A 26,982-nucleotide genomic window follows, 5' to 3' on the forward strand; every position below is an offset into this window, starting at 1 on the left:
AGCAGTAGGGTGTCTTGTCATAATCGTTCATTACTTCATGCTAGTCATTCGCTATTTGGAAGGACTTAGTACCTTAGTACGCGCCTTCTCTAGCCTCATACTTCTGCCCCTCAACAACGCCTACTTCCAATCCACCCCAGACCTCACCATCGACAGCAAGTTCCAAACCTGCAATTTTTGTCGCGCCAGCATCGAGACCCCACAAGGAGACCGCGAGGTAGTTGGTGCCGCGGTAATTCAAGATACCTTCAGGCACAGGGAAGTTGGTCTGAGGACCAACATTGCTGACGTACTTGCCATACTGCCATCCGTTGACATACAGCTGTACTCTGTATGCCGCGACGCTCGACCCAGCACCGGTGCTGTTACTGCTCGTGCCATTGGTGAACGTAAAGCTGACAGGAATGTCCCAGCCAGTAGGCAGGTTGAGATCAAACTCGGTTGCGAAGAAACCGATACCAGGAGCAGCGATACCGTCCGTGACAGGGCCCTTGCTGGCCTTCCAGCCGACATCGGCGGACAGAGCACCAGGCTGGTGCAGACCACTGCGTTCGGCGAACAGACCACCCTCATTGAGCGGACCACGCGAGATGTCGACGTAATCCTCGCCACCGAGGTTGCCGGTGAGCTTCCAGGAGACGTCGGACTGGCTGTGGCCTGCGAGGTTATAGTTCAGGATACCGCGGGGGTTCTTGCCGGTTTCTGTGCCAATGGTCCAGGTCTGGTCAAGACCTTGATTGTCGATGACGACGGTGATAGTGTACTCCTTACCAGCGGTCAAGTTAGGCAGGGTGACGGTGGAGTTGCCGTTGGTAGCGGCGTCGTAGCCGCGCCATGATCCGAGGAATTGGTCGTCGATCCAGATGGTGGAGCCGAAGGCAGAGCCACCCTGAGTCCAGGCGTAGAAGGTTGTCTCGTTACCGGTGGCCTTGAAAGTACCGCGGTACAGCAGGGTACCGGTATGGAAGCCGTAGTCGGAGCTGTACAGGGAGACTGGAGTGGTGAGAGGTCGCAAAGAGTTGTATGTCTTCTTCAGGTCTGCGACCTTCCACTTGCTGTCGTCATAGTCGGCCTGGATCTCAGGCAGTGTGTCGATGTACTTCCACTCGAGCTCGTTGAGCTTGGGAACGCTGATGTCGGCCTTTGGCAGCTCGACGGTGCCGGTCATGGCGCCTGCCTTCGAAACTTGGACACTAACGTCCTTGCCATTGAAGGTAAGTGTAGTGACCGAGGAAGGTGCACCAATGACCTCGATGGGTGTGGTGGCGTTAAGGTCGCCAGTGACAGCCAGTGTGTCGCCGTTCACCTTGGCCGTGCGGGTCAAGTAGCCAGCCTTAAGGATGACTGCGCTCGAGGAGTCATGAGGCGCTTGGTCGACAGTCCAGTAGTTGTACGCTTCGTTGCGGTCGACGATGTAAACGTAGATGAAGTTGCTCTCCACACCGACTTTGGCGATTTTCCTTCCACCATCAACATTGAAGTTCAAAACAGTGTAGCCTCGTGTGGTAATGCTCTTGACATCGCCTTCGAGCACCTCCAAGCCAGTCACGGCAAGAGCCAGCTCATGAGTCTCACCAGGGCCTCCGTACACAACGAGCACTGTCTTGTCGTCGTACTTGTGCCATGTGAAGATTTCGGCAGTCGAGTAAACAAGTGTAGCACCACCGATGTCGTAGTTGCTGACATGGATCTTGGAATCGCGTCCGTTGAGGGTGAGCGAAGTACCGTTCACTTGTGGAACGGTAATGTTGCCGAAAGCAGTAGTGGGTATGTTGAGCTTGTAGGAGGTCGAGTCGAGAGTGTTGTACTTCGAGTGGCGGACAAAGTAGAAGCTGGTGGTGTTACTGACAGCAGGTGTGACAGTCAACGCCTGGGTGTTGGTCCAGGTAGTGTTGGAAGCGTTTCCTCGAGCTGCAGTCAAGTACGCGGGGCTGACCTTGAAGAAGTTGGCTTGCAACTTCTGTTCGGAGTACTTCTCGCGGTCCACTCGGCGATCCTCGCGGATGACAGCAGCGTAGTCGTAGGAAGTGTAGCCGCCGGGGTGTCCAAGGTTGCCCCAGTTCGTTCCGCCGTAGGTCATGTACAAGTTCAGAATGGTAACGCCGAAGCTGTACAAATTCTTGTAGAAGACACGTTCGAACTCAGCGTTGACAAGGACACCGCACTTGTCGAAGCCTGGTCCACCCCAAGGATCGAAACTACCAGCCTGAAACTCAACGATAGAGTATGGTGTATTAGGGCTCTGCTGCAGGTGCAGCTGGTGCCAGTTCGTGGGTAGGGCATTGTTCGGCCAGACGGTTGGATTGGCGCAATCGAAGCCAAGTGGGTAGCCGTCGTGGCCATAGATGTCAACAACTGCTGGGTAGCCAGGTGCGGTCTCGATTGGTGCGTTGTAACCCTTAGGCGAAGCGTCGTTGCTGATAAGAGGGACAACGATGCCGGCGTCGCGAAGCTGGTCCTCCACGTACTGGAAGTACTCAGGGTCCGGGAAGGGTTTGATTGCTGATGTGGCCTGAGTGTACTCATTCTCGGGCTGCACAAGAATGATCGGTCCGCCGTTCGTGATCTGCGCTGAAGCAATCTTTGCGCCGACGTTCTTCATGTAGTTGTCCGTTGCTGCAAGGAAGTCCGGGGCCCTCGTTCTCAGAGTGCCATTGACCCTCTGGATCCATCCTGGGAAACCTCCACCTGATGATTCAGCATTGATGTACGGACCAGGTCGAGCAATCAGATAGATGCCGGCCTCTTTGGCAGCATCGAAGAACGGCTGAAGGTCGAAGACACCTTCTTCGCGGTATTCACCGGGCTTGCCCTCGAGCAGAGCCCAGTCCACGTAAAAGGAGACACCGTTGTAGCCGAGTGCCTTGATCTTCTGGAAGAGATCGAGGTAAAGATCCGGTACAGGTAAACTGGTCGTAGTCAGCAACAAAACATCTTTGATCAACTGACGGTTACTTACCGGTAGGGGTGCACCTCACCAGAATAAAGGAAGATGCGCTCGCCATTCACGAAGATTGAGTCCTTATCCCAGGTCACAATATCCTGTAGAGCTTCCCTCTTGTATGGAGCAATCCATTGATCAGGTTGAAAAGCAACGGCTCTCGCCGCAGACTCAACAGCCAGGCACGAAAGCGCGACCGCGCCACCAAACTTCAGGATGCCCTTCATTTCTACTTCGAAGCGGACAGACGATTCAATCCACTGACCGGGCAAGCTTCACCTTTGTACACCTGCAGACTCGGCACCCTCACCGAGCCACCGCCCAATAGCATCCCATTCGTGCCTGACAATGACCGCACGCCCACCGGATTCGTCAGAATATCATCCGAGTCGCGGTCTTTCCCCCATCTTCCCCCAGTTTTCCGCTGCACGCAATGAACACTGCCTCGCTTCGCACAGCAACCCTCGCAGCACTAAACCCACAACAGCACGGACGGCACGATTCCACCAACATCGGCAGTTGGCGGCTCGCGCCAGCTCGCACCAGTTCTTCCGAGATTGTAGTTTATTATGACGCAGGCGGGGAATAGTGTTCACAAAACGGCTGAGCCGCGGCGGAATGCGGAATGTGGATGGACGATCAGCGGGGTGGCGCTGGGGTAAGTGCTTGTGCGATCTTGCGAGAGCTTGGAAAGTTAGGTGGTCCGCTCCTAGATGGGCAAGGCATCCGATGGAATACGAATCCCCACGAATCCCTTCGGCTTTTGGCCGAGGTAGGATCACGTTGTTGAAGGCAGGCACAATCGTGAGGTGACGGGATGTCAATTGTACCGGTCTGCCGAGCTTCTAGGGTTCGATGATGATTACCAGTGGAGAGGTCAGTGCTGCGCTAGCTCGATAAGGCTATCACCACACATGTGGAAGTGAAGTGAGGATGGACAGCAACACTTTGTGAAGCTATCGAGCTTTTCCACGTCGCTCAGAGCGGCATCAGCAGTGGAAGCTGCAGCAATCAGCAATTGCTGAACGATAGTAGGCCTTCCGGAACGGGCAATATACATCATCATCCCAAAATCAAAGGCCCTGAGTACCGTGAAGGCCTCCAGAGCTCATGGCTTTCACTCCTTTAATTCCCGCAATCAACACTTGCCTAAACAGGGAATATCTTGACATCTTCAAAATCCCTGGAGAAGTGAGAGAAAAGAGTCAAAATCGCCATTGCTGAATCCCTGAAGCACTGCTCCGCGCAGGTAAGTGCAGTGTTTCTGGTATCTCCACTGCCGGAACTCTCGAAATTCGAAATTGCCCAAAAGGGAAAGAGCTTCAGGTCTTCCTCAGTTTCCACTAGGAATGAGAGCCTTGTGAATGTTTTCAACTTCAAGTAGCGGCGGTCAATCTTCTGGATGTTTGCTACACGAAAGCATACTCTTATGTCAGACACTACATGGCCCTGAAACGCCACAGCAAGGATGGAAGCCGACCGTTTGTCACCTGTTCTGATCGCGGTCCGATGTGAAGAGCCACGACCTGACTTGTCTTTAGTGCCGTAGCCGTCAGTGTGGCTGCGTAACAGATAGAGCTCAGCATAATAGTTACCGCATAGGTGGCATTCAAACGGTCCACGGACGTCTCTTGCATATGGTGCGCTTGCTTGAGCGCAGCGTGGGGATCCGGCTCTTGATGTACGTAAAGGGGATGAACAGACTGTTTCTGGAACCGTTAACTATGGACATGGACGAGGGTAGACCTTCGCCTCAGGGTTGTCGCAATACTTTTGCAACCTTCTTTGCGTAGTGGTTAGCGGCATGATAGTTGACAAAGAGTTCACAACATTCCCATTGACAAGGAACATCGGCGGTCATCCTCTAGAGAAACCTCATCTACCGTCGAGGGGATGTTAGGGTTGCCATTGATATCCTTGTGCTTCTTTCTCAATGAGAGGAGACACCACGTTGTTTCTCAACATGGGCACGCGAGTACGGGCCTCTCTTGACAAATGGACAACACCACAGTGCAGGGTACAGGGAACGCTTGTAGTCTTCGTCTTGGACTTGGTCATCACTATTACCAAGAGCAGATCACCGAGACCATCGAGATCAACGTCCTCAAGGGCGTATCTAGGAAGGCTGATCGAGAACAGGGAGCAGTCTCAGAAGGGAGTCATTGCCGTTTTGTAGATATTTGTCTGTACGATCATGTTGGCAACTGATCGATGTGGTCGTCTTCGGCCTCGTCGGCGAGGAAGAGGCGGATGTTTTCTGAAACTGATGAAACTTTTTACGCACGGCTCCACTGAGGATCGCAGTGCTGTTCCGGGACAGCACGAGTGAAGCCGTGGAGCTGCTGTTCTGATACTCTGACTTGGAAGCGTGGGTGGAGTATCTGTTCCTGGTGGAAAACTAGAAGTCGAGGTGTGTTCACGCCGCGCAACAAGTAGTTCGGAATCTTGTTGCTGTGCACCGTCGGTGCCGGCTTCAGTGAGAGCATTGAAACTGCCACATGTCTGCTTATGGTGCGGGTGTGAGGTGGTTGGATTGTGCGGCGGTGGAAAGCCTGCCGAGCTGGCTGCGGGTAGCGCCTGCGTCAGAAGTTTTCTGCCGATGTCTTCGGCGTCTTCTTCACCTGCACTCTTTCGCGCGTTGTCTGCACAAATCTCTGTACACTCGCTCTCCTTGTTGCTGTACGGGCTGCTTGATGTGTTTGTGGATTGCGACATACGTGTGGGAAGACCCAGACGATTGCGATCACCAGCCAGGATGTCCAACCCCACCTTCAAAGCACCCCAGTTTATATTCCATACAATCTATACTGATTCCATCACAGCATCCAAAGGCACTTTGGGTAAGCAATCACCTCACAAAGAAGAACCACGAACAGTCGCTAACAGAAAATAGCGGAGTGGTTAACGCGTTGGCCTGCTATCTATCTCTCTGAGCTAGAAGTCAGCCAATTCCTTCGGGAGCGTGTGTTCGAATCACACAGGTGTCGCATCTATCTTTTTGGCCTATGCAAGCCGCTGCGCGAGACGATTTTCTTTTTGCCAACGCGCCAAAACACTAAACCACTCCGCTATTTTAATGTTAGCGACTGCTTGTGGTTCTTCTGTGTGAGGTGCGCGCCTAGCCAAAGGTCAGGCTGTGAAGCCTGTGCTGCGCATAGGCACTACGGCTGAGGGATTGCTTTTGGTGCTTCATGATAACACATCGATGGAAATGTTGTGCTCAATTGATGCTGTGCCTTGACACGCCAATCTTGGTATATTATACAGTATATCTCGATACAACCCTCCTCCACGGTTTGTCGCCCAGGGACTTACCGCCCAGGGTTCATACCAGGCATCAAGTCCGGCTTATCTAACCACATCCCCCTCAGCAAACACAACTGCCGCAACCCCTCCCACTCCTCACCCTCCTCGTCACCTCTCTTCCACACCTCCTTGAACCCCCAGGCGCACGCTATCCGATCCAGCGCCGCGCGCTCATCGGCCCTGACATAGCGGTCCAAGAGCGGCACACCGGGTCGCCAGACGACTCTGTCGTGGTCATCGTTGTAGGTCGTCAGCGCGACGAAGCCGAGTGTGCCGGTGCACATAACGTATGTAGACATGCCGGCGAAGGCATACATCTTGAATGTCCATGGGTCGATGTAGCCGCTGTATACACTCAATTCCTGCGCAATCATGTAGATGGCGAGCGGTGTCATTGCAGCGAGCACACCGGGAAGACCCATCTTGGTGAGCATGCGGTGCCGTGTCCAGGCCGGGGCGCGGTAGGTGTGGTCGATGACTGCGAGGGCGAGGGAGAGGTCCTTGGCTTCGATGGCGGCTGTGAGCGACTCGTCGGCGAGGTCGGCGGGGATAGCCTGCGATGCGGACTTGGGCGAGGGTTTGGAGAAGTTAGGTGGGGAGGAGCCTTCTTGTGGGACGGGCTTGTTGGCGTAGAGGTAGAGGATTTCAGGGATGGCGTGCGGGCGGTTGAGAAGGCGCTGCAGGCGGATATAGATCTTGAGGACGTTGGGCCCGATGAAGACGGTTGGGTGTTTCAAAAGGCCTTCGGCGAGCTTGGAGAGGTATGTTGGTGTGGGAAGCTCGTTCAGGCCGAGTGGTTTTGTGTACCTTCTCTTCTGTGTGGGCGTCTCTTCGTTGTTGAGTCCGGAGAGTATCGCGCCAGCTGAGCTCTGTCTGATTGTGGTCTTTGTGGGCGGTGGTTGCCGTGATCGAATTGCTATCGCAGACGCCGCGATCTCTTCTATGCCCTCCAGAATTCGGTATATGGTGTTTTCGCCCTCCACCTTGTTCGAATCGAAGATGTGCTTGATCTGCGCCTCCACCTCTGCCAGCCGTGTCTTCACCGCAGCAATTGAGTCAGAAGTCGACTGTGGGCTGACAGCAGCCTCTGGGAAGTCTGCCTGGTCGACATTGCGCCAGCTCGTCTGGATGCGGCGGGCGGGTATCCGGGGTATGGCAGCCTGCGTGCGCGCCGTTTGCCTCCGAATCGAGGCTGTCTTCAGGGTCGGCGCAGTCAGGAAGGCGCGCCGCGATACAGGCTGCAGCAGTATGTACTCACACAGTTGGCACACTGGCCGCGACTGCACGCGCAGTGGCAGGGCTCCGGGCTTCATGGTGGTTGGCGAGCTGTGGTGTGGACTGCGGCTAAGGTCCGAGAAGTGACGAAGCCGAAGCCTGCAGTCGTCACGCCAAGAGCTGGCATCCTCGACTGACGAATGTGCCTCGGAACCCAACCAAACGAACACGACACACTCACACACCGACACGCGGCTCCAGACAGCAGGAACCCGCCAAATTGCTTGCACTATCTATAGGGGAGAGACGGGAAGCTTTCTGCACAGCAAGAGGACACACACGACACAATGCCAGGCCCTCCCCCTCCCCCTCCGCCTATGCCGCCTATGGGACGGGGTGCTGGTGGACCTCCGCCGCCACCGCCAATGCCTGGAATGAAGGCGCCGGGAGGGAAGCCGGCTTCAGGCGCAGGTAGAGTACGTCTCAGTCTCGTTTGTACCCATGGCATGTGCCCGGATATGTCGGCATTAGCAGGACATGGAGCTTCAGCTAACATATGACAGGGAGCGCTGCTGGGTGACATCAACAAGGGAACGAAGCTGAGGAAAGTCGGCGCAGTGAACGATCGATCGGCGCCACAGGTTGGGAAGGTCAAAGATGCTGCGCCGGCGATTGGAGGAGCACCGCCAGTTCCAGGCATGGGAAGGCCACCTGCACCACCTGGAGGACTTGCGCCGCCCGTGCCAGGAGGGGGAAACAGAGCGAGGAGCAACAGTGATACTGGAGGAGACAGTGGAGTGGCTGCACCTCCTCAATTAGGCGGGCTATTCGCTGGGGGCATGCCAAAGTTGAGGAAATCTGGAGGTGTGAACACAGGTGCTGATACCAAGTCGCCATACATGTCAGACCCAGAGACACGAAGCTCAGCGCCTACACCACCACGAGCAGCAGCACCAAGGCCGCCAGGCGGCCCTCCACTTCCTCCTGGAGGTGCGCCTCCCGCGCCGCCCATGCCCGGCGCACGACCTCCACTCAGACCTGTTGGCTCTCTGGCCTCAAGTATAAGCGGAAAGCCGAAACCGCCTCCACCGATTGGAAAGAAGCCGCCGATACCACCTCCTTCGTCTCGCAAACCGTCTGGTATGGCTGCTCCACCGCCAGCATCGCCTGCTCGAGCCCCGCCCGTTCCAGGCAGCGCACCCCATGCCCCTCCACCACCTCCGCCGACCTCAACTCCATCAGCACCACCGCCTCCACCACCTGGCGCTGTGCCTCCCGCCCCCCCACCACCGCCGCCATCCGCAGCACCACGCGCTCCCTCACGATCGACACCCCCTCCTCCACCATCTGCGCCGCCAAGCAGACCACAAGAAGACGACGACGATTACGATCCCTACCGCTACGACAGCTCTCGATCTCGATCACCCTCGATACCTGCTCCTCCACCACCAACAAACGGCCACATCCCCTCCCTCGCAGAGCAAGCAGCACGAAACGCATTCGGCCAAGGTCGCGCTTCACCCGCAGCTCCTCCACCACCTCCACCTCCACCACCACCCCCCGGCGCAGCGCCCACCCCTCCACCACCGCCCGCGTCCGCACCTCTCCCTCCCCCGCCGCCGAGCGCCGCACCAAGTCGACCTACCTCGCAAGCGCCTTCTCGATCGATAATGGACGCAAGCATGTACACACTGTCGAATGGTGGATCGAACTTGAGGAGTCCAACGGGCACAATAAGCGGCGGCTCATCAGGCCAAAAAGGCAAGATTGTGCCCGTGCATGACCTCCGGTGGAGGTTCCAGTCTGAGAACTCGTTTCCAGCTCCAAGACCTTTTACAGGCGGGCCGAAGAGGTATAGGGCGGGCAGGGGGAGCAGTGTGCCGCTGGATTTGAGCGCGTATGAATAGGAAAATAGGCGCGGAGACAGGCGTGGAGAGAACGTCAGGATGAGGAGGAAGTGAAACGTAGGAAACTTAGTGGGGATGTTGGGACGTGGAAGATGTTGAGACGTTGAGCCGTTGTGAATATTGATGTCATTGTTAGGATAGATGGGCACAAGTGCAAGTGCGAGCTTGAAAGTACAGATTAGCCATGGCGTTAGAGGCGAGACAGGAATCGAAGAAGTGAACTATAACCAAGGTTCTTGTCCGTTGCTTTCCGCAAGGGTCACAGGCGAACAGAATGCTGGATGGCTACAACGACCATCGCAGATTCCCGTTGCACTTCACGAATCGACCGAGGAAGACGAGTACGGTCAAGACAGTAAGACGTGCGTTGCTGCATTGGGCTTTCTTGCGCCATGCTCTAATTGAAAAACGGGTATCTGTGATGATTGTACTGCCACAAGGGAACGGCTTCCCCGACCTCTGCCAGCAAAAATTGATAGCTGACTTGTTCGTGCACTCCCATCGTTCATTGACATTTGACCATCACTTTAACCGACTCTATATCTCTCCGTCCCTAGTGCTTATCTTGCCGAAGCACACTGTACGGTTTTGTCCGCACTGTCGGGTCTGTTCAGAGAAAGTAGCTCCTCCTTTTGCGATTGGTATCATTACAGACCTCTCACATAGTGTCACCGCTCTTGTGATTAGACCGTGTGCCACCTAAGTAGTGCGCTTTGAGCTGACTACGCTGTACTCTGTATCACATAGGCCTGTCTGCTTTCCAATCGGGTTTTAAACGTTATGGCGCCAAGATAATGCAACGGCTTTTGAGTTGTGTATGGAAGGAGAACATTTGGTCAAGTGTTTGGCGTCGGCATAGAGTAATCTGGCTGCTGCTGTTCGGGTGCAGTGCTACATACTGTCAGTTGGTCTGGTCTACAGCCTTAGTGCTGGAAGCACGACTTACGTTCCGGGCGTGTAAGCCATCCCAGTATCCATACTGCCGCCCATGTCCCACCAGCTCTCGTTCCAATTGCGGCCTATGAAGTCGTTCTCCATCGCACGCACGAAGCCGAGCGGATCTGGATCGCCGTCCATGGTCATGGGGAAGTCGGGGAATGTGTCGAAAGCGGATGGGTCAAGGTCAGACATGGCGATAGTAGCGTTGATGTCATTTGATTGCTGTTGCATGTTATTCGGGTCCGTAGGCAGTCCTTCGGACGTGGCCGGCCTTTTGTTGCGGCGACCGTCCTGTATGGTTCGCGACACCGTGTTGAGTGCTTTGATGGTTTTTGTGAAAGGCTTGAGGTCCGAGCGGATAGTCTTGCTTGTGTGCTCCATGGCGTCGGCGATGTGCTCAAGCTGGCACATATCTTCTTCGCATTCATCGGGATCGGTGCAGGCTATGATGTATTCGTAGAGCGTGAATACGGCACAGAACGGATAGAAGAGTATGAAACTGTGTCCATACATTAGTATGTCTTATAGCGATATCAGTGTCTGCAATGGAGCGACTTGACATGCTTTGCGACCAACTCGCAGAAGCTCGACAATGAGGGCTGAATGTGAAGATGAAGGCGGAGAACAGAACTTACTGAACGAAGTAGTTCGCGGGATCAGGTTTCTCCCGATCTTCTATACTGCCATCCTGTTCGAAATCCAGCAGAGTGCCGACAACCTTCCGTGCTGCGCGCACGGTCATTGCATCGAGGGTGTTAATGTTGTCAACCCTATTTGCAAGTCTCTTCAACCCGACAATGACAGCGCAGATGTTCATGATGTGGTCTGCGATAAGACAACGAATCGGAAGTCTAATAGTCGGATCTGCCAACATCGCCTCCATCTTCCATTCTGTCACCAAGGCTTCAAGTTTATTGCAGCAATCATTAGCTTCGTCAGTAACTTTCAATCCCTGATGGACGGCGTTGTCGATGTAGTTGATCAATTCCACCGCTCTAGCTGGGAACGCCAATAGTTAGCAGAGTTACTGAGCTGCGCTTGACAGTTGGCCCACACTTACCTGTATAACTTGTCCAGACACATGCTAGCATGACTTGAGTGGCATTGGGGTGCAGATTCCTTGGGGTTAGAACATTCGGTGGCCTTACCTTCTTCGAGGTCCATCGTAACTGGTGCCATGTCAGTCAAAGCTTGTGAAAGGTCAAGGACGATGAAGAACATGCGATAAGGACATATCTAACTTTCCAATATCATATCTTGGAGACGTCTAGATCACTTGGAGGTCGTAGACTTACGACTGTGGGTTTTCCGTAGAATAGACGGAACAGGCAATCAGTTGATAGAACGTGCCAGTAAAGATACCGGTTTGACTCCCTCTTCTCTTCTTCCTCAACCGTCCTGGGGGGAGTGACATCCATATTGTCGATACCCTTGCTTTTCAAATAGTGGCATGCTTTGAGATGAAACTTCCACGAAAGCTGGTAGTCCAGGTTGTTGATCGCAACCCACGCGCTCACCGCTGCTGTGTACCCATCCATATCTGTTTCAGTGGGTGCGTCCAACCAAGCGGGAACATGTTCGAGCGCTTTCAGGTATGCGGCCTGAGTAAGTGCGTGCCCAGGACCACGTATTTGGTTCAGGCCATAGTGTATTGCTGCGAAGTACATCACGTGTACGCCTGGGTCGACGATGATGTATGGCGAGCCGATGATATTTGGGAGCGACCGTAGAAGGTCAATATCAAGAGCGGTCGCGAAGATGTCTGGTACTACCAGCGTGTTCATCATCTCAATAAATGCCTCGATACACTGTCTCGCTTCGTCAGGTGTGACTGTCAGACTGACCTTTGGATGGGTCAGATCAGCTCGAAGTCTGAGTTTCCCAAGATCCTCCAGAGCATCACTTAGTGCTGACATATCAGTGTCGATCTGTGGTGTCGGTGTGCTGATTGGGGTGGCTTGAGATTGCAACTGTCTCTTTGTAGCGTTTGCCATACGATATATCCAAGAGTCTTCGGCACTCTCGGGTACCTGCAATGCGACGATTGGTGATGAATTGATAGTTGGGTCTTGATCTGTCATGTCTAATGTGGAGGTAGTCAATAAAGTTGAAGCTGATGGTGATCGCTGCAGTGCAGGCTCAACACAATGGCCAGCATTGCTGAGTTGTTTTTCGAGCAGCACAAGTCTCTGATTCAGAGACGTGACCGCAACTCTCTGTTGTGCAAGCCGAGGTCGTTGACGTCGTCCTACGTACTGACACTCAGCTTTTGCTGTGACGCACTGATGGCAGATGGGATCAGCTTTGTCGCACTTGATCTACAGCTTGTCAGTATCAAGCACCGATATTCGTCGAATTGGTGACAGTGTCTGTTAGTTGCGTTGGGCATTTGCCGTATTTTGAAAATTATCAAGTTGCAGCTAAGCTTCACAGTGTGCGAGAGTGGTCGTTCATGGAGACGCACCTTCTTGCGCTTGCAGCGCAGACACTAGCACGTATCAGTACGGAGCTCTGGAGATATACATAGATACGAAATGCCTACAGCGAGCTTCATTGTAATCACCCTGGTAGACGCTGTTTCTGTTCCTGTCGTGATGCGCCGCTTTCTCTATTTCCGGCGTCCGGATCTCTGAATGTATCTGCGGCTCCAGATGTGGACCATGGCGCTGATTAGTAGTGACAGGTTGTCAGAGCCTAATTTCAGCCAAGATCTTGCCCAGATGTGTAGTGATAGTTCAGTCACTGATGACCGATCATCGTGGTATGTTGAGGAGAGAAAAAGAAGGTTGATGCCGCGGAGCCGCGGCGCTCTCGGGCAGCGACTAGATGAGCCAATCAAGTTCAACTTTCAAGGCCGGAGTGGAGTTTCTTGGCATCGGATAATCTTCGTTCGCACTTTCGGTTTCCACTAGGACTCTCCGGAAAGCTCAACTTCCGCGAGATGGAAGCAACGACCCACCCGAAATACAGCACAACGAGCGCCACAGGAGTCATGGAAAGGCTTGGTTTCGCTTAGGCTGCCGGGAAGTGGACATCTGCGAGATTACGGAGCCCGTGATTGTAATTTTCCACCTGGTCCTACGTATTGCATTCTGCAAAATGAACAATCCTTGATATATGTACACACTGTGCGCCTACTTTATACAATCACATTCCTTGTAGCGTTCTGTTCGTCACTATGTCGGCTCCACAGGCCTTTACACAACAAGCGGGCGGCACCGATGTTGCACTCGCAGAGAAGCAGAAGCTCGAATCTAGCTCAAGCTCAGGTAACAGCACAACACCAACCGTCGATCGAGATACACAGCAGCAACATGAAATTCTCGAACTTGTTCGCAAATACACATCACAATCGACACAGCACAATCATAGAACGCCTTTCGAGGCTGCGGAAGGCAGCCGATTAGATCCCCAGAGCGATCGATTCCGAGCACGAGACTGGGCTAAGTCTTTCTACGAGCTGCGCTACAACAGCGATGAAGCTGTCGCTCGTGTAGCAGGTTTTGTTTTCGAAGGTCTCAATGTTTGGGGAAGAGGATCACCAACTGACTTCCAGTCAACCGTTGGCAACACCATTTTGAAGGTCCCAGCGCTGTTCGGCAGGGGCAGCCAAAAGATCGAAATCCTTTGCGATCTGGATGGTCTTTTGCTTCCTGGTGAACAGCTTTGTGTGCTCGGACCTCCTGGGTAAGCATAGTCTGTCTCTCTTTCTCCAATAACTGACACTCGTAGTTCTGGATGCTCCACTCTGCTGAAGACTATTGCGGGTGAGACACATGGCTTTCAGGTCAGCCCAGAGTCCTATTTGAACTACCAGGGTGTTCCAGCCGCTGATATGAACACCGCTTTTCGTGGCGAAGCCGTCTACACAGCTGAGGTCGATGCCCACTTCCCTCAACTCAGCGTTGGAGACACACTGTATTTCGCAGCGCTTGCTCGAGCACCTCGAAATATTCCAGGTGGAGTGAGTAGAGAACGGTATGCAGCGCACTTGCGCGACGTATGTATTCTCCCTCCTGATGACCAGACACACTTACTAAAGCGTTTGAAGGTTGTTATGGCCATGTTCGGCATCAGTCACACTGTCAACACCCGTGTTGGTAACGACTTCGTTCGAGGAGTCAGTGGTGGTGAGCGCAAGAGAGTGACGATCGCTGAAGCCACACTGAGCTTTGCGCCCCTGCAGTGCTGGGATAACTCGACGAGAGGTACATGTATAGCCTTTAAGACGATGGTCAAGCTAACAATCAATAGGACTCGATTCAGCAAACGCAGTAGAATTCTGCAAAACACTCCGCACGCAATGCGATGTGTTTGGGACGTCAGCTTGTGTAGCCATTTATCAGGCGCCACAAGCCGCCTACGATGTGTTCGACAAGGTCACGGTGTTGTATGAAGGTTATTATCCAGAAGACAAGACTTCTAAAGGTTCGCCTGGCTGATGGTTTTCTCAGGTCGACAAATCTACTTTGGTCCGGCACGTGAGGCACGTGAATACTTTCAACACCTGGGTTTCGAGTGTCCAGAATCACAGACAACCCCTGATTTTCTCACCTCAATGACGTCGCCCTCTGAACGTTGCATCAAGCCTGGATACGAGAATGCGACTCCTCGGACTTCTGACGACTTTGCACGCTGCTGGAAGGAAAGCGCCCAAAGGAAAATGCTCTTGCGCAACATCGAAGAGTACAAGCAGAACTATCCGCTCAAGGGTCCCGGTCACGAGCAGTTTGCGACGTCTAGAAGTCTGGAGAAATCACGAAAGCAACGCACCAAGTCGCCATACACGCAATCGTACTGGAGGCAGATCCGTCTCTGCATGTGGAGAGAGCTGCAGCGGCTCAAAGGTGACCCAAGCGTGCCTATAACCATGATCATCGTCAACTTTTTCGAGGCTCTGATCATCGCCTCCATCTTCTATAACTTGCCAGGGACCACATCTTCTTTCTTTATGAGAGGCGGTGTCTTGTTCATGATGGTCCTGCTGAACGCATTCGGTAGCATGCTGGAGATCATGAGTCTCTATGCGAAGCGCCAGATTGTGGAAAAGGCAAGTCATGACTTGGAGGGCGCACGCTAGCAGCAGGCTGACTTGACTAACAGCACAATCGCTATGCGCTTTACCATCCAAGCGCAGAAGCAATGGCCTCGATGATCATGGACATGCCATACAAGATCATGAACTCACTCGTCGTCAACTGTACTCTCTACTTTATGGCTAACTTGCGCCGAGAAGCTGGAGCGTTCTTCTTCTTTTACCTTATCGCCTTCACCATGACTCTCTCGATGAGCATGTTTTTTCGCTTGTTTGCAAGTATGACAAAGACGATCGCGCAGGCCCTCGCGCCCAGCTCGATTATCTTGTTGTGCCTGGTGATGTATACTGGATTTGCGATACCCGTCAAGTACATGAGAGGGTATGTATATCACCGATGTTGACTATGTTGTACTGACTCTCTTCAGATGGGCAAGCTGGATTCGATGGATAAACCCAGTGTCGTACGGTTTCGAAAGTGTGATGGTCAATGAGTTTCATGACCGACGATTTGCCTGCGCAGCCTTCATTCCTTCTGGGCCTGGATACGAGAATGTCGCTGCTCACCAGCGAGCGTGTGCGGTACAAGGCTCCGAACCTGGACTTGATTTTGTCGGTGGTACTGCCTATGTCGAAACGGCGTTCTCGTACCGGTGGAACAACCGCTGGAGGAACTATGGGATCATTGTGGCTCTTACCATCTTTTTGTTCGTCGCTCATCTCGTCATGACAGAGCTTGTGGCATCAGAGCGTTCGAAGGGCGAGGTTCTAGTCTTCCGCCGCTCAAAGATGGCAAAAGCCGCACGCCGCCAAGGAACAGATGAAGAGACTGGCAATGGCTCTGCCCATCAAGGTGAGAAGTTTGGCAACAGCGGCACATCGACACCAAACGTTCAGAAGCAGCAGTCCGTCTTCCACTGGGAGGGCGTTAACTACGAAGTCCAGATCAAGAGCGAAACTCGCAAGATTCTGGATTCAGTCGACGGATGGGTCAGACCAGGCACGCTCACAGCGCTCATGGTAAGTAAATTCGATCAAGGCGATGACCGGTCTAACGCGCCAATAGGGAGTGTCGGGTGCTGGCAAGACCACATTGCTTGACGTCCTAGCGAGTCGCACGACCATGGGCGTCATCTCCGGAAGTATCTTCGTGGACGGACGGGAACGCGATGAAAGCTTTCAACGGAAAACAGGATACGCAATGCAGCAAGATCTGCACCTTGATACTTCGACTGTCCGCGAAGCCCTTGAATTCTCAGCCATACTACGACAACCGACCGAGTACTCTCGTGACGAAAGAGTGGCGTATGTGGATCATGTCATCGACTTACTCGATATGCAGGAGTATGCAGATGCTGTCGTTGGAATCCCTGGGTCAGGTCTCAATGTTGAGCGTAAGCGTGCTGGTTTTGTCCTCTAAGAAAACCCAATACTGATGCTAGACAGAACGCAAGCGCTTGACCATTGGGGTTGAGCTTGCTGCCCGACCAAAGCTTCTTCTCTTCCTCGACGAACCTACCTCCGGACTGGACAGCCAGACCTCTTGGTCCATCTGCGATTTAATGGAAAAGCTTACACGGAACGGTCAAGCGATCTTGTGCACGGTTCACCAGCCATCCTCACTTCTATTCCAGCGTTTCGATCGTATCCTCCTACTTGCCAAAGGTGGACGAACAGTCTACTTCGGTGATATCGGCCGTGATTCCAAGGTGCTCCTGGATTACTTCGTGCGTAACGGCGGACCCGAGTGCGCTCCTGGACAAAACCCCGCCGAGTACATGCTCGAGGCGATCGGGGCAGCCCCTGGAGCTCAGACATCGATCGACTGGCCTCAAGTATGGAAGGACAGCCAAGAGTACAAAGAAGTACAGGCCGAGCTCTCGAGGCTGCGAGAACTTGTCAACGGCCCGTCGGCTGTTATGGACTCATCCAAAGGAAGTCATCAAGCCTTCGCTGCATCCTTCACGACTCAACTTTCTGCTGTTGGCATGCGTGTTGCTCAACAGTACTGGCGTACTCCTTCGTACATCTACTCCAAAGCCATTCTCACCGTGGGCTGTTCGCTTCTCATTGGCTTCTCCTTCTTCAACGGCGACAATACCCAACAAGGTCTTCAAAACCAGATGTTCGGCGTCTTCATCTTTTTGTTCGTGGTCATCCAGCTCATCTACCAAATCATGCCCATGTTTGTAACTCAGCGGACGCTGTATGAAGCCCGTGAACGACAGTCGAAGACATACGCATGGCAGACATTCGTGTTGTCCAACATCGTCATCGAGATGGCTTGGAACGCGGTAAGTTTATTTACTCTTATCCGCAACTACTGATTGCTAATCCTTTCTGACAGTTCATGGCCATCTTCTGCTTCCTCGTCTGGTTCTATCCGGTGGGCTTGTACCGGAATATGCAACCCACAGACTCTGTCGACATTCGCTCCTTCCACACACTGCTCCTGGTCCTCGTCACCTTCCTCTTCGCATCGGCCTTAGCACACATGTTGATTGCCGGCAGCCCCAGTGAGGAAGTGGCAGGTGCTTTTGCGACCCTCCTATCGATCATGCTTTATGCTTTCTGTGGTATCCTTGCAGGGCCAAACGCTCTTCCTCAGTTCTGGATCTTCATGTATCGAGTCAATCCTTTCACCTATCTGGTGTCCAGCTTTATGGCAACAACACTCGGACAAGCACCCGCCTATTGCGCAAACACCGAGTTTCAGCACTTTGCGCCTGCCAATGGGACCTGTCTCGAGTACATGCAAGAATACATGTCAATGGCGGGAGGCTACCTCCGCGATGGGCAGGCGACGGACCAATGCCAATACTGCCAACTCGACAACACCGATCAATTCCTCCGCCGCATCAATGCCAATTGGGATACGCGCTGGAGAGATTTCGGTCTGCTTTGGGTATACGTCGCATTCAATGTAGCAGCTGCGATGTGCCTCTACTGGCTGTGTCGCGTGCCCAAGGGCAAGAAAGCAAAGAAATGAGCGATGAAGCGCCCCCCGGAGATGCAGGTGTCATATCGTGGTGCACCGATTTTTTATTTCAATTGTGTCAGGATTAATATCCAGGCGGTAATAGACTTTTTAGACTTCCTTGGCCCTAGATTTAGTGTGTAGTTTAATGGTAATAGCCAGACTTAGCTCTCCGCCTAACCGGCAAAGCTATCTGCTGTGATGTCACTTCCCCAGTTACATCACGAAAAACGCATCACGGAATGCCATCATCAAGAAAAACCAGACCTTTATAGACATCTGAGGTCCCAAGGACCGATTTCTTATCTTTTGGGTCTCTTTGGGGAAGTGCATACCCCTACCAAGCCCACCATGCCGCAAGCCAATGGGAATGTGAGCCCAGAGCGGTTCATCGAACCACAGCGGCATCGCCAATCTGCAGTGCAGATCGCGATAAAGAACTTCTCCCCAGTATGGTATGTTATCTCTCATGTCGGCAAATCTTGTCCACACAGTTCTTGAAGCTCGTGTCGTCTTTCCCTGTCTCCAGACGTCATCCTACTTCCTGAGCGTATTCGATGAGCCTTGACGCGACAATGCGACACCATCCAGCCCATACTGGGCGCCGCATTGGCAATGCTTGACGGAGCTTCGCGCCAGCACCACAACAGTGACCACAAAACTAACATGACTTCTCAGGTTCCTAATATCCATGGACACAGGCATCATCTCGATAATCATGAACATCCTCCCCTGGCAATTCTCCGGCCTCGGCATCCTCTCCACAATAATGTTCGTCTTCAACATCATCCTCTTCACCACCTTCGCCCTGCTTTCCATCGTTCGCCTCGTCAACTTCCCGCGCCACGTAAAATCCGAGTCTCTCAACCAAGTCGAAGAAATCTCCTACCAAGGCACCCCCGCAATCGCATACCTGACTCTCGTCGCACAAGTAACCCTCACCTGCTCCACGGCCTGGGGCTTCCGGCTTACGATTCTCGCGTACGTGCTGTGGTGGATCGGGCTGGTGTGGTGCGTGTTTCTGTGTTCCGCATCGGTCATCGTGCTCGCGAAGCGCAGCATAACAAATGACCGGAGTCTGTCGCCTGCGATTTTCTTGCCGCTGATTGCGGTCATGACGTTGGGTACAACGGGAGGCATTGTGGCCAGATACTCGGTGGGCATGTCTGCAAGACTCGCTATCCCGATCATCGTCACTAGCTACATGGCTATCGGATACGCGTTTTTCTTGTCGCTGTTGTACTATGCTATCTACGCCCACCGATTGCTTGCTGTGGGACCGCCAATGAAAGGTAAGCTGCCGAGTTTGTGTGTTACGATCGGGCCGTTGGGGCAGTTTGCTACGGCGATTCAGCTGTTGAGTACGGCGGCGAACACAAGGGGTCTGTTTGGGGACTATAATCGCGGCACCTGGCTTACGGCGAGCTCGGCGAGCAGTGTATCAGCAACGAGTGAGCTGATTGCGTTGATGGTTATTGGGTTTGGATTCTTGTGGATTACGGTTGCGTGGTATTTGATTCTCGAGGCGGCGGTACAGAGGAAGATGCCGTACAGTTTGACTTGGTGGAGCATGATCTTCCCAATGGGTAAGCCATTCATCCTCTTTCATTGGCGAGGGTATTGTGCTGACTTTTCTCTAGGCGTCTACACAACAGCATTGATCAACCTGTCCATCGCGCTGAACTCCGATGCTTTCCGCGGATTCTCCGCAACACTGCTAATCCTCCTTGTCCTCCTATACTTCATGAACTGGGGCTTCACTATATGGAGACTCGTTACTGGAGTTGCACTAGGCATCCCACAGCAAAGGGAAGAGGAAGATGAAGAGGCAAAGAAGAAGGCTAAGGAAGAGCATGAGAGGTTGTATGGATTGAATCAAAGACAGGAGGAACGTGAGCAAGAAGAGAACCAGCAGAATGGCGAGAGTGCCTAGATTGCTTGTTACTTCTACCTTGAAACTTACTCTTCCCACATACGTAACATCAATCGGTCGAATATGCCAACAAGTGCATATCCGATTAGCCTCAAAGCGCGTACTAACCTCGCGACACACCACCTTCAACCCTCCATGTCAGTTGCTCGAGTAACTCCGGCGACTGCCCGATGGCTCTGACCACCAACCGGCTCACCGCATTCTGGGCAACGGGCGAGTTGCATTGGCATACCACACTCGCCAATAGCGAACTACAACAGTTAATGGAGACCCTCAAAAAAATTTGCGAAGACTTACTGGATGTCCGTTGATACAGTTGTACCAGTGACCAGTGTGCGTAGCAATACCTCCGCGGCCGCCGACCATCGCTCGCTTGATGGCCTCGATCTCCTCCTTCGTCACTTCCTCGTAGAACTCGCGACCTAACATTTGAAGAGTACGTTCGATACTCTGCTTGAGTAGATCTCGGTTCTGGAAAGCGTTCTCGCAGAGCTTGTCCGCTTCCTCAAGCAAAGTCTTGGCCGATTCGCGATATTGGGCAACCTTTGGGCGATCAGCTTCCTTGATGGCGCCAAATGATCCAAGTAGGAAGGCTGTGTGAGCGTAGTGAAGCGTAGTTTCAACTGCAAGCTTAGGCGAGTTGGCATTCCTGCAGTCCTTAATGAGTCCCAAACAGTCATGTAGGAAAAAACCACTCCGAGTGATCGGCGATCCGCCTGGAAATTCGAGGTCGATGGCGCCAGATCGAGATTTGTAGCTGCGAAGAAGTTCGAACTTGTCACTCAGCATCAGCTGGCGTACCTTGAGGTGATAGAGTCTACCACCAAGAGTGATGCGCTGGTCGCGATCTTGCTTCTTATTTGCGCTGGTTGAACCAAGACTCATTTGTGTCATCGAATCGCTGAGATAGTTGCTGGGATCGATTTGTTTGCTGGCAGCATGAACGATGGCCTCGTGTAGCTTGTGTGATGGTTTGTTTCGCTCATCCATCTTACGCAAGAACAGCCTGGCATCTTTCTCCAGATCGCTAGCCTTGACATATCGACTGCTGATCTTCCTTGCAACACCTTTCGTGGCCTCATCGGTCCAACGTGTGTCCGTACCAGGCAATAGTCTAGAGCGTGTCGACTCCAAACTCTCTTGAACGCTTTGCAACCTCTTCGAAAGCTCCTGAAGCTCTTGTTGCCCACTAACAATGAAACGCTTTGACATCTCATCGATAACTGCACGGTTGACAACCCTGTTGTATCGCTGGGTGGCATATTGGCGAACAGGCTCTCGGCAAGTCGGACACTGAGGAATCGAAGCTGCCAGCTGCTCGGTTTCCTTCAAAGTAGTGTACTCTCCGGTCTTCGCATCGATCTCGTACACGTCCTTCATTCCAATGATACCGTCGAGCGTCTCAACGGTGAAGAAGTGCCTGCGTTTGCAGCCCAGTACAACGATGGGCGAATCATCCAGGTCGACGTCCTTATATGGCAGCATCATAACGAGATCGGGTTGCTCCTCTGCTCGCATCCCACATTGCTGGCAGATATCGAGTGGGCACTCCTCGCCACAAAGTCCAGGGCACCGGTGCCCACATGGAAGCAGTTTCGTGCATCGTACATCGCACGGCAGCCTGTTGCAGGGAGCTGAGCACGGCATTGTACAATCGCCTTGATGTTCACAGGACCAGGTGCATTGTTCAATGCATGGTGCGCAAGGTTCGTGGCACTTCTGCTTGCAACGTGAGTGCTTGCATTGCACCTGAACATGTTAGCAAATGATCACTACAATGGATAGCTAACAACACTGACCTCGCAAGACTGTTGGCAAAGACCGCAGTCGCTTCCTCCATGACAAGTTCGCTTGCAGTTGTGGTTGCAAGTCCCATGCTTGCGACCGCAGGTCTTGATGCACTCAGGATGATTTGTAGTGCTCTGACCCTCGGCATTTTTCTGTTTGCAGCGGACGCAATTTCCTGGGCATTGATGACCGCATGAGAGAATCTCAGTGCAGGGCCATGAGCAATTGAATTTCTCATGGTTGACATCCAGTGAGCATTTGACCTCGACTGTATGCTTGCATCCTGGGACTTCTTTCTGTACAAGAACATCGCAAGTAATGCTGTCTCGGTTGAGGGTTTGGTAACACGGTACCCGATCCTTCGTGTGACCGCAGGGAAGTTGTACGTTGTCTATCGGGACCATGCACAGTCCGCAGTCTTCACCGCATGTAGACTTCTGGCAAGGATGCTCGCATGGACTGTGTCGGCGCTGACATGGCATCTCACATTGCCAGACCGCATGCATCGCTTCCGAGTGGCACGCTGCTTGGCAACTATGGCCACAGTTCAGCCTATCGGAACATGCTTCTTTGCATCCACCCTCTGGGCTGGCGGTCGCAAAGTCTTCAGGTTCACGAATCTCGATGACTTTGTCGACATGACGCGGACAGCATAGTGCGAGAGTTTGACCAATCGAGTTTTTGGCTCCGAGCATGTTGATCACTTTCTGCCACATGTCGACGCTGGAATATGTCTCTGTGTTGCCGATCAAATACATCCCGTGTTGAGCTCGGCTCAGTAAGACGTTGATGCGATTCGAGGTCTTTAGAAATCCGACGTTTCTCTCCTTGTTGCTGCGAACTAATGAGACAATGATGATCTTAGCTTCTTCACCCTGGAAGTTGTCGACGGTCGCCACCCTGAGAAGCTCGCTCAATTGTTTCTTCTGCAGTGGCTTGCGCCTGTGGTCTTGTGTAGCGACAGACGGTTGGGGCACAGTGTCAGTCGCGCTGAATCCGTCCTTTTCCAGAGCTTCCTGGTCGCGATCACTCAGTAGGATCTCGTAATCGCTACGCAAAGCTGCACGCAGCTTCTGTAGCTGCCCGGTATACGGAGTTAGTACTGCGATCTCACTGCTGCTGTATGTACCTTGTCGGATAATGTGGCGGACAAGTGCATGCACCATGTCGATCTCCCATTCGTTAGACCTCGACTTGCTGTGATACACCACACTGTCTTTCTCGTCTTCCAGGTGCCCATGGTCAAGCCAGTAGACATTCATCCGCATACCTACAACGTTCGGTAAGGTGATGGTCGATGAATGGTCGATCAGCTTTGGATAGATTGTCTCGCGAATAAGTGTGGAGACGTCGGGTCGCATGCGGCGCTGGATTTCCAGTTGCGCAACTGGCATTAGCGGTCTGCTACGCTCTCCGACTGCCAGTCGCTCAAACTGGCTCTTGTCGAGAGCATGTAAGGCACCTTGTTTACTCTCGAGGGACAGATCTTGGAAATTGTTGATCGTTGGGCGCAGCTGCTCATGATCTCCGATTTGAATGCAATGCTCAACAGTTGGCAGTAAAGCAGAAAGCATATGTGGTTCCATGACCTCTCCAGCTTCTTCACAAACGATGACTTTGGAGCTTACGTGCTTCAACACAGAGATCCTCTTTGCTAGTCCGGAAGTCGTCACACCGATGACATCTGCACCTGCCAATACTCGTCGGTCAGCCTCATCGTGGACTTTGTTTAGGATGGTGTGACATTTGTCTGCATCATCGACGTTCCTGGACAGCTCGGCCACAGCATCGACTCGTACTTCGGCAAGCCAGTGCTCTACCAAGGCGCAGCGCTCAACTGGGTTCAGAGAATGCACGCTGAGTGATGCCTTCCGAATGATGCGTGCGAGCTCTGAGGCTGTGATCTGGACTTGAGTACTGATTGCTGGCCTCGCGGGTCTCCAGGCGTCGAATGGATGTCGGCCGGCCACCTTGAAGCCGTTGTCATCAATTTGGCGGAACTGATGATGTATTTCACGGTATTTTCCAGAGATGTGATCATTTAAGCCTTTCCAGTCCGCATTCTTGCTTGAAGCATGCAGTCGCCCGAGGATCTTATTGACATCTTCTTTGTGCTCTTCCAGGCTCTTGTACATCATTGCCGACTGGTATGCCTCCATCTTGGTCTTCCCTTCGGATCTCGTGATATCACGAAGGTTGTGACCCTCGAGTAGCTCCGATTTGCTCTGACCACCGACACGAATGACTTTTGTGATGCCAACTTTGATCAAATGTTCGAGGAACTGGTCTAGAGCGTGATTTGTGTAGCACCTATGCAACCGTTAGTAAAACATCTTGAAAGAAGGCTTGGTGTAAGTAGTTGGAGAAAGATGTGACTTACACCACAATGATCGGCCCAAGAGAAGCTCTATTCTTGATCTCCAAGAGTATTCTCATGACTTGCAGGCCAATGTAGGATTTACCCGTGCCCGGCGGACCTTGGATGAAGGCGAACTCGCGTGTCAGAGCTGCAACCAGCGCTCTGCATTGTCCGTCATCGAGTGCTGTCCTCGTCGCGATATTCTCGATGAGTGGTGCATCTGAGCATGATGCGGTAGCTTCAATGCCAAAGGCATTGTCGGCGGTTTGTGCCTCTGCCTTTAGGATGGTCGCAAGAGGGAACTTGAAGCCGGGCTGTCTGGCGTAAACTGGCGGAGGGATGTCCTGAAAGACCTTCAGATGCAGTGGTCCATCATGTCGATCCGGTAGTAGCCACTGAGAGAATCTCAAACGACTCAATCGCTGCATTTCTTGCAAGTTCGCAAGGATCGGTACAAAGGTTGCCGGTAATATATTGGGAAACTCCAAGAGGACACCTTGTACGTTGCTGCAGCTTGCACCGATCATTGTTTCAAGCGTGTCATGACTCTGTGTCGTTAACTTTGTGGTGATCGTGGCCACAAAATCTCGGTATGCTAAACCATATTCTTGAGCGGGATTGGTGCTTTTCTGTGTGACCGTGAAAAAGAGGTGTTGCACGACTGAGTCCCGGATGAAGATGTACGAGAGGAGTGTGCCCTCTTCCATTCTCCTGGAGTCCTCCCACCAAGCGCGCCTCTCACCAGGTGATCGCCTGCGCGCACCATGAGGTTGAGGAAATGAGATATGCGCCTGAAGTCCACGACGTGTGTCGAAGCTGACATATTTGACTTGAGCGTTAGGATAATAGTAGGCTCGCATGCCTTGAAGATGAAATTTCGGATCGAAAAGTATGGTAGGGTCATCGGTAGCTGCGTGTAACAAGCCAGAAAGAGCTTTCTTCAACTCACCGAACACATCGTGGCGATAGAGGCGGAAGTTCGTGTCGATATGTCTTTTGACCTTGTTCGTCAGGAAATGTGGCTGATCGGGATCGGTCGACGGCAGAAACTCTTTCGCATCGCTCATCAACTCGTTGCGGGTGGGGAAGACTGTGATGTCGGCAATGTCCCTCTTGTCGTTGTCGTGTCGATCTGTGGGAATGACAAGGTCTCTTGGGTACAAGGATGCCGCGAAGACACGCCGTTCTTCCTCTTCCGTCGAATTGTCATCAGTGACCAAACCTCTAGCTCGGTCGATCATACCTTGGATGTCTGCGACCCGCTTCTTGACGACTGTAGAGGTGACAGAGGGCTGACTTGCCGGGATGATCTCTGCTGCGCTGTCCACAGCATTGACAAGCTGGTCCAGATCATTGTTGAGTCTCGCTCGTTGATTGCGATACAGCAACTCATAGAGGGCTACAGCAAGGCAAGTCAGAGCACTCTCCGCAACGGTCTGGGAGACTGAGATGTGCTCATCAGTGCGGACAGTAACCAACGCTTCGCAGAGATGTTGAAAGAACCCGATAGCTCGAGCTCCATTGTCGCCGCCTGCGATGAAGTTGTAGATACCGTTGACATACTCGTCCACTGCGAGGCAGTCTACCAGGGATGGATGCGTGATGACTTCTAGGAAGTTCTTCGCCACCTCAACATAGTCCACCATGCCGCTGGCTGTGGCACGCTTCATCACAAGAGCTTTGACGTGCGCGCGACCGTTACACCTGTGTTCGTCGCTATCAAGATCGCGAGGTAGCTGTTGCTTCCAATCGCGATCATCTTCGTGGAGGACGTTTAGGGCACCTTCCCAAACGCGCCGCATGGTGTAGGTATCGGACGGCGCGTACGCTTGACCGAGGTACTTCTTCCAGCCGTTGTACTGGGTTCGCGCCTGCTGTTGCTCCTCTGTCTCTTCAGCTCTCACTTTTCGCTGACTATCGTTGCTAGTACCATCGCTAACATCGTGTGAATAGCGGCAGTTTTTTCGTGTGCAGCTGCCGTTCTGAAAGCCAAAGCAAACCCTGTTCGCTGGTCTGTTGTTGCTGGCTTGCTCACGTCCGCCTCGATCATTACGCTCTCGTCCAGTACCACGGCCGCGACCACGTCCTCTACCATTTCCGCGGCCAGAGTCGCCGCCTTGCCAAATCATTGGTAGAGTGTGTTTGGCTTGTGTGATTGAAGGATTCTATAGAGACGATGGTCAGTACACTTCACTATAGTAACAACTTCAGAAGTACCCTTGTTGTTTCGCTGAATTTGATGAGTGGGTCGTTTGGTTAAGTGTGGATGACGGGCGAGGTGGAGGAAAGTGGACAAAAAAGTTTTCGTGGATGTAGGGACACCGGTGAAGTGAAGACAACGTCCCAAACAGGCAGCGATAGCAAACGGGCAGAAACAGGTTGTGCGCTGCAAGCTGCCGCACGCTAACGCCGTTCACTTTCATCGCTTTGTTGCTTTGATGGCGCGTCCCCAGGCTGTTCCTGATAGCGCAAGACATATTGATGGCCGTGATGACAAACACCTGCAGATACCTGTAGAACAACGGTCGATACGCTGATTTGGGATGTCACTGATGTGTTAAATTTCGTCATTTCGAGGTTGT

The 26,982-nt window shown here is 52.8% G+C and overlaps 7 protein-coding genes and 1 non-coding gene across 8 annotated transcripts; 4 read left to right on the forward strand and 4 right to left on the reverse strand.

Annotated features, from left to right (window-relative positions):
- Positions 1-73: 73 nt before the first annotated feature.
- Positions 74-3,168, reverse strand: BU25DRAFT_428044 (glycoside hydrolase family 35 protein; the record flags this gene model as incomplete). The annotated part of the gene is made up of 2 exons (XM_033708478.1): positions 74-2,909; positions 2,960-3,168. The coding sequence occupies 2 exons, from the start codon at positions 3,166-3,168 to the stop codon at positions 74-76; spliced, it is 3,045 nt and encodes a 1,014-aa protein (XP_033566314.1).
- Positions 3,169-5,826: 2,658 nt separating this feature from the next.
- BU25DRAFT_t19 lies at positions 5,827-5,928 on the forward strand. The gene has a single exon. It is a non-coding gene; the product is annotated as a tRNA-Ser (tRNA).
- A 232-nt stretch (positions 5,929-6,160) lies between these two features.
- Positions 6,161-7,590, reverse strand: BU25DRAFT_406648 (uncharacterized protein). The gene has a single exon (XM_033705336.1). It carries the CDS (start codon positions 7,558-7,560, stop codon positions 6,253-6,255), a length of 1,308 nt encoding a protein of 435 aa, XP_033566315.1. The 5' UTR covers positions 7,561-7,590; the 3' UTR covers positions 6,161-6,252.
- Positions 7,591-7,809: 219 nt separating this feature from the next.
- Positions 7,810-9,369, forward strand: BU25DRAFT_454492 (uncharacterized protein; the record flags this gene model as incomplete). The annotated part of the gene is made up of 2 exons (XM_033709873.1): positions 7,810-7,938; positions 8,026-9,369. 2 exons carry the CDS (start codon positions 7,810-7,812, stop codon positions 9,367-9,369), a joined length of 1,473 nt encoding a protein of 490 aa, XP_033566316.1.
- A 981-nt stretch (positions 9,370-10,350) lies between these two features.
- Positions 10,351-12,796, reverse strand: BU25DRAFT_358775 (uncharacterized protein; the record flags this gene model as incomplete). Its single annotated transcript, XM_033703620.1, has 5 exons — positions 12,773-12,796; positions 11,604-12,626; positions 11,365-11,477; positions 10,944-11,303; positions 10,351-10,807 (listed from the first exon to the last, which is right to left on the reverse strand). Coding segments are annotated over exons 2-5 (1,716 nt in total), but the record flags the coding sequence as incomplete, so codon positions are not given.
- A 690-nt stretch (positions 12,797-13,486) lies between these two features.
- Positions 13,487-18,332, forward strand: BU25DRAFT_487684 (opaque-specific ABC transporter CDR3; the record flags this gene model as incomplete). Its single annotated transcript, XM_033711299.1, has 10 exons — positions 13,487-13,995; positions 14,041-14,308; positions 14,360-14,516; positions 14,563-14,706; positions 14,763-15,349; positions 15,412-15,713; positions 15,772-16,363; positions 16,410-16,737; positions 16,790-17,637; positions 17,691-18,332. 10 exons carry the CDS (start codon positions 13,487-13,489, stop codon positions 18,330-18,332), a joined length of 4,377 nt encoding a protein of 1,458 aa, XP_033566318.1.
- A 339-nt stretch (positions 18,333-18,671) lies between these two features.
- On the forward strand, positions 18,672-20,253 carry BU25DRAFT_445259 (uncharacterized protein; the record flags this gene model as incomplete). The annotated part of the gene is made up of 3 exons (XM_033709430.1): positions 18,672-18,775; positions 18,999-19,906; positions 19,961-20,253. The coding sequence occupies 3 exons, from the start codon at positions 18,672-18,674 to the stop codon at positions 20,251-20,253; spliced, it is 1,305 nt and encodes a 434-aa protein (XP_033566319.1).
- A 125-nt stretch (positions 20,254-20,378) lies between these two features.
- Positions 20,379-26,657, reverse strand: BU25DRAFT_475320 (P-loop containing nucleoside triphosphate hydrolase protein; the record flags this gene model as incomplete). The annotated part of the gene is made up of 4 exons (XM_033710927.1): positions 24,422-26,657; positions 22,053-24,351; positions 20,551-21,780; positions 20,379-20,504 (listed from the first exon to the last, which is right to left on the reverse strand). Exons 1-4 carry the CDS (start codon positions 26,527-26,529, stop codon positions 20,379-20,381), a joined length of 5,763 nt encoding a protein of 1,920 aa, XP_033566320.1. The 5' UTR covers positions 26,530-26,657.
- Between the last annotated feature and the right edge of the window lie 325 nt (positions 26,658-26,982).

Source organism: Macroventuria anomochaeta, assembly GCF_010093625.1.
Source record: "Macroventuria anomochaeta strain CBS 525.71 unplaced genomic scaffold BU25scaffold_3, whole genome shotgun sequence".
Lineage (NCBI taxonomy): Eukaryota > Fungi > Ascomycota > Dothideomycetes > Pleosporales > Didymellaceae > Macroventuria > Macroventuria anomochaeta.

Coding starts and splice junctions, on each gene's coding strand:
- BU25DRAFT_406648 (XM_033705336.1), bottom strand. CDS start 7,560: ATGAAGCCCGGAGCCCTGCCACTGCGCGTGCAGTCGCGGCCAGTGTGC.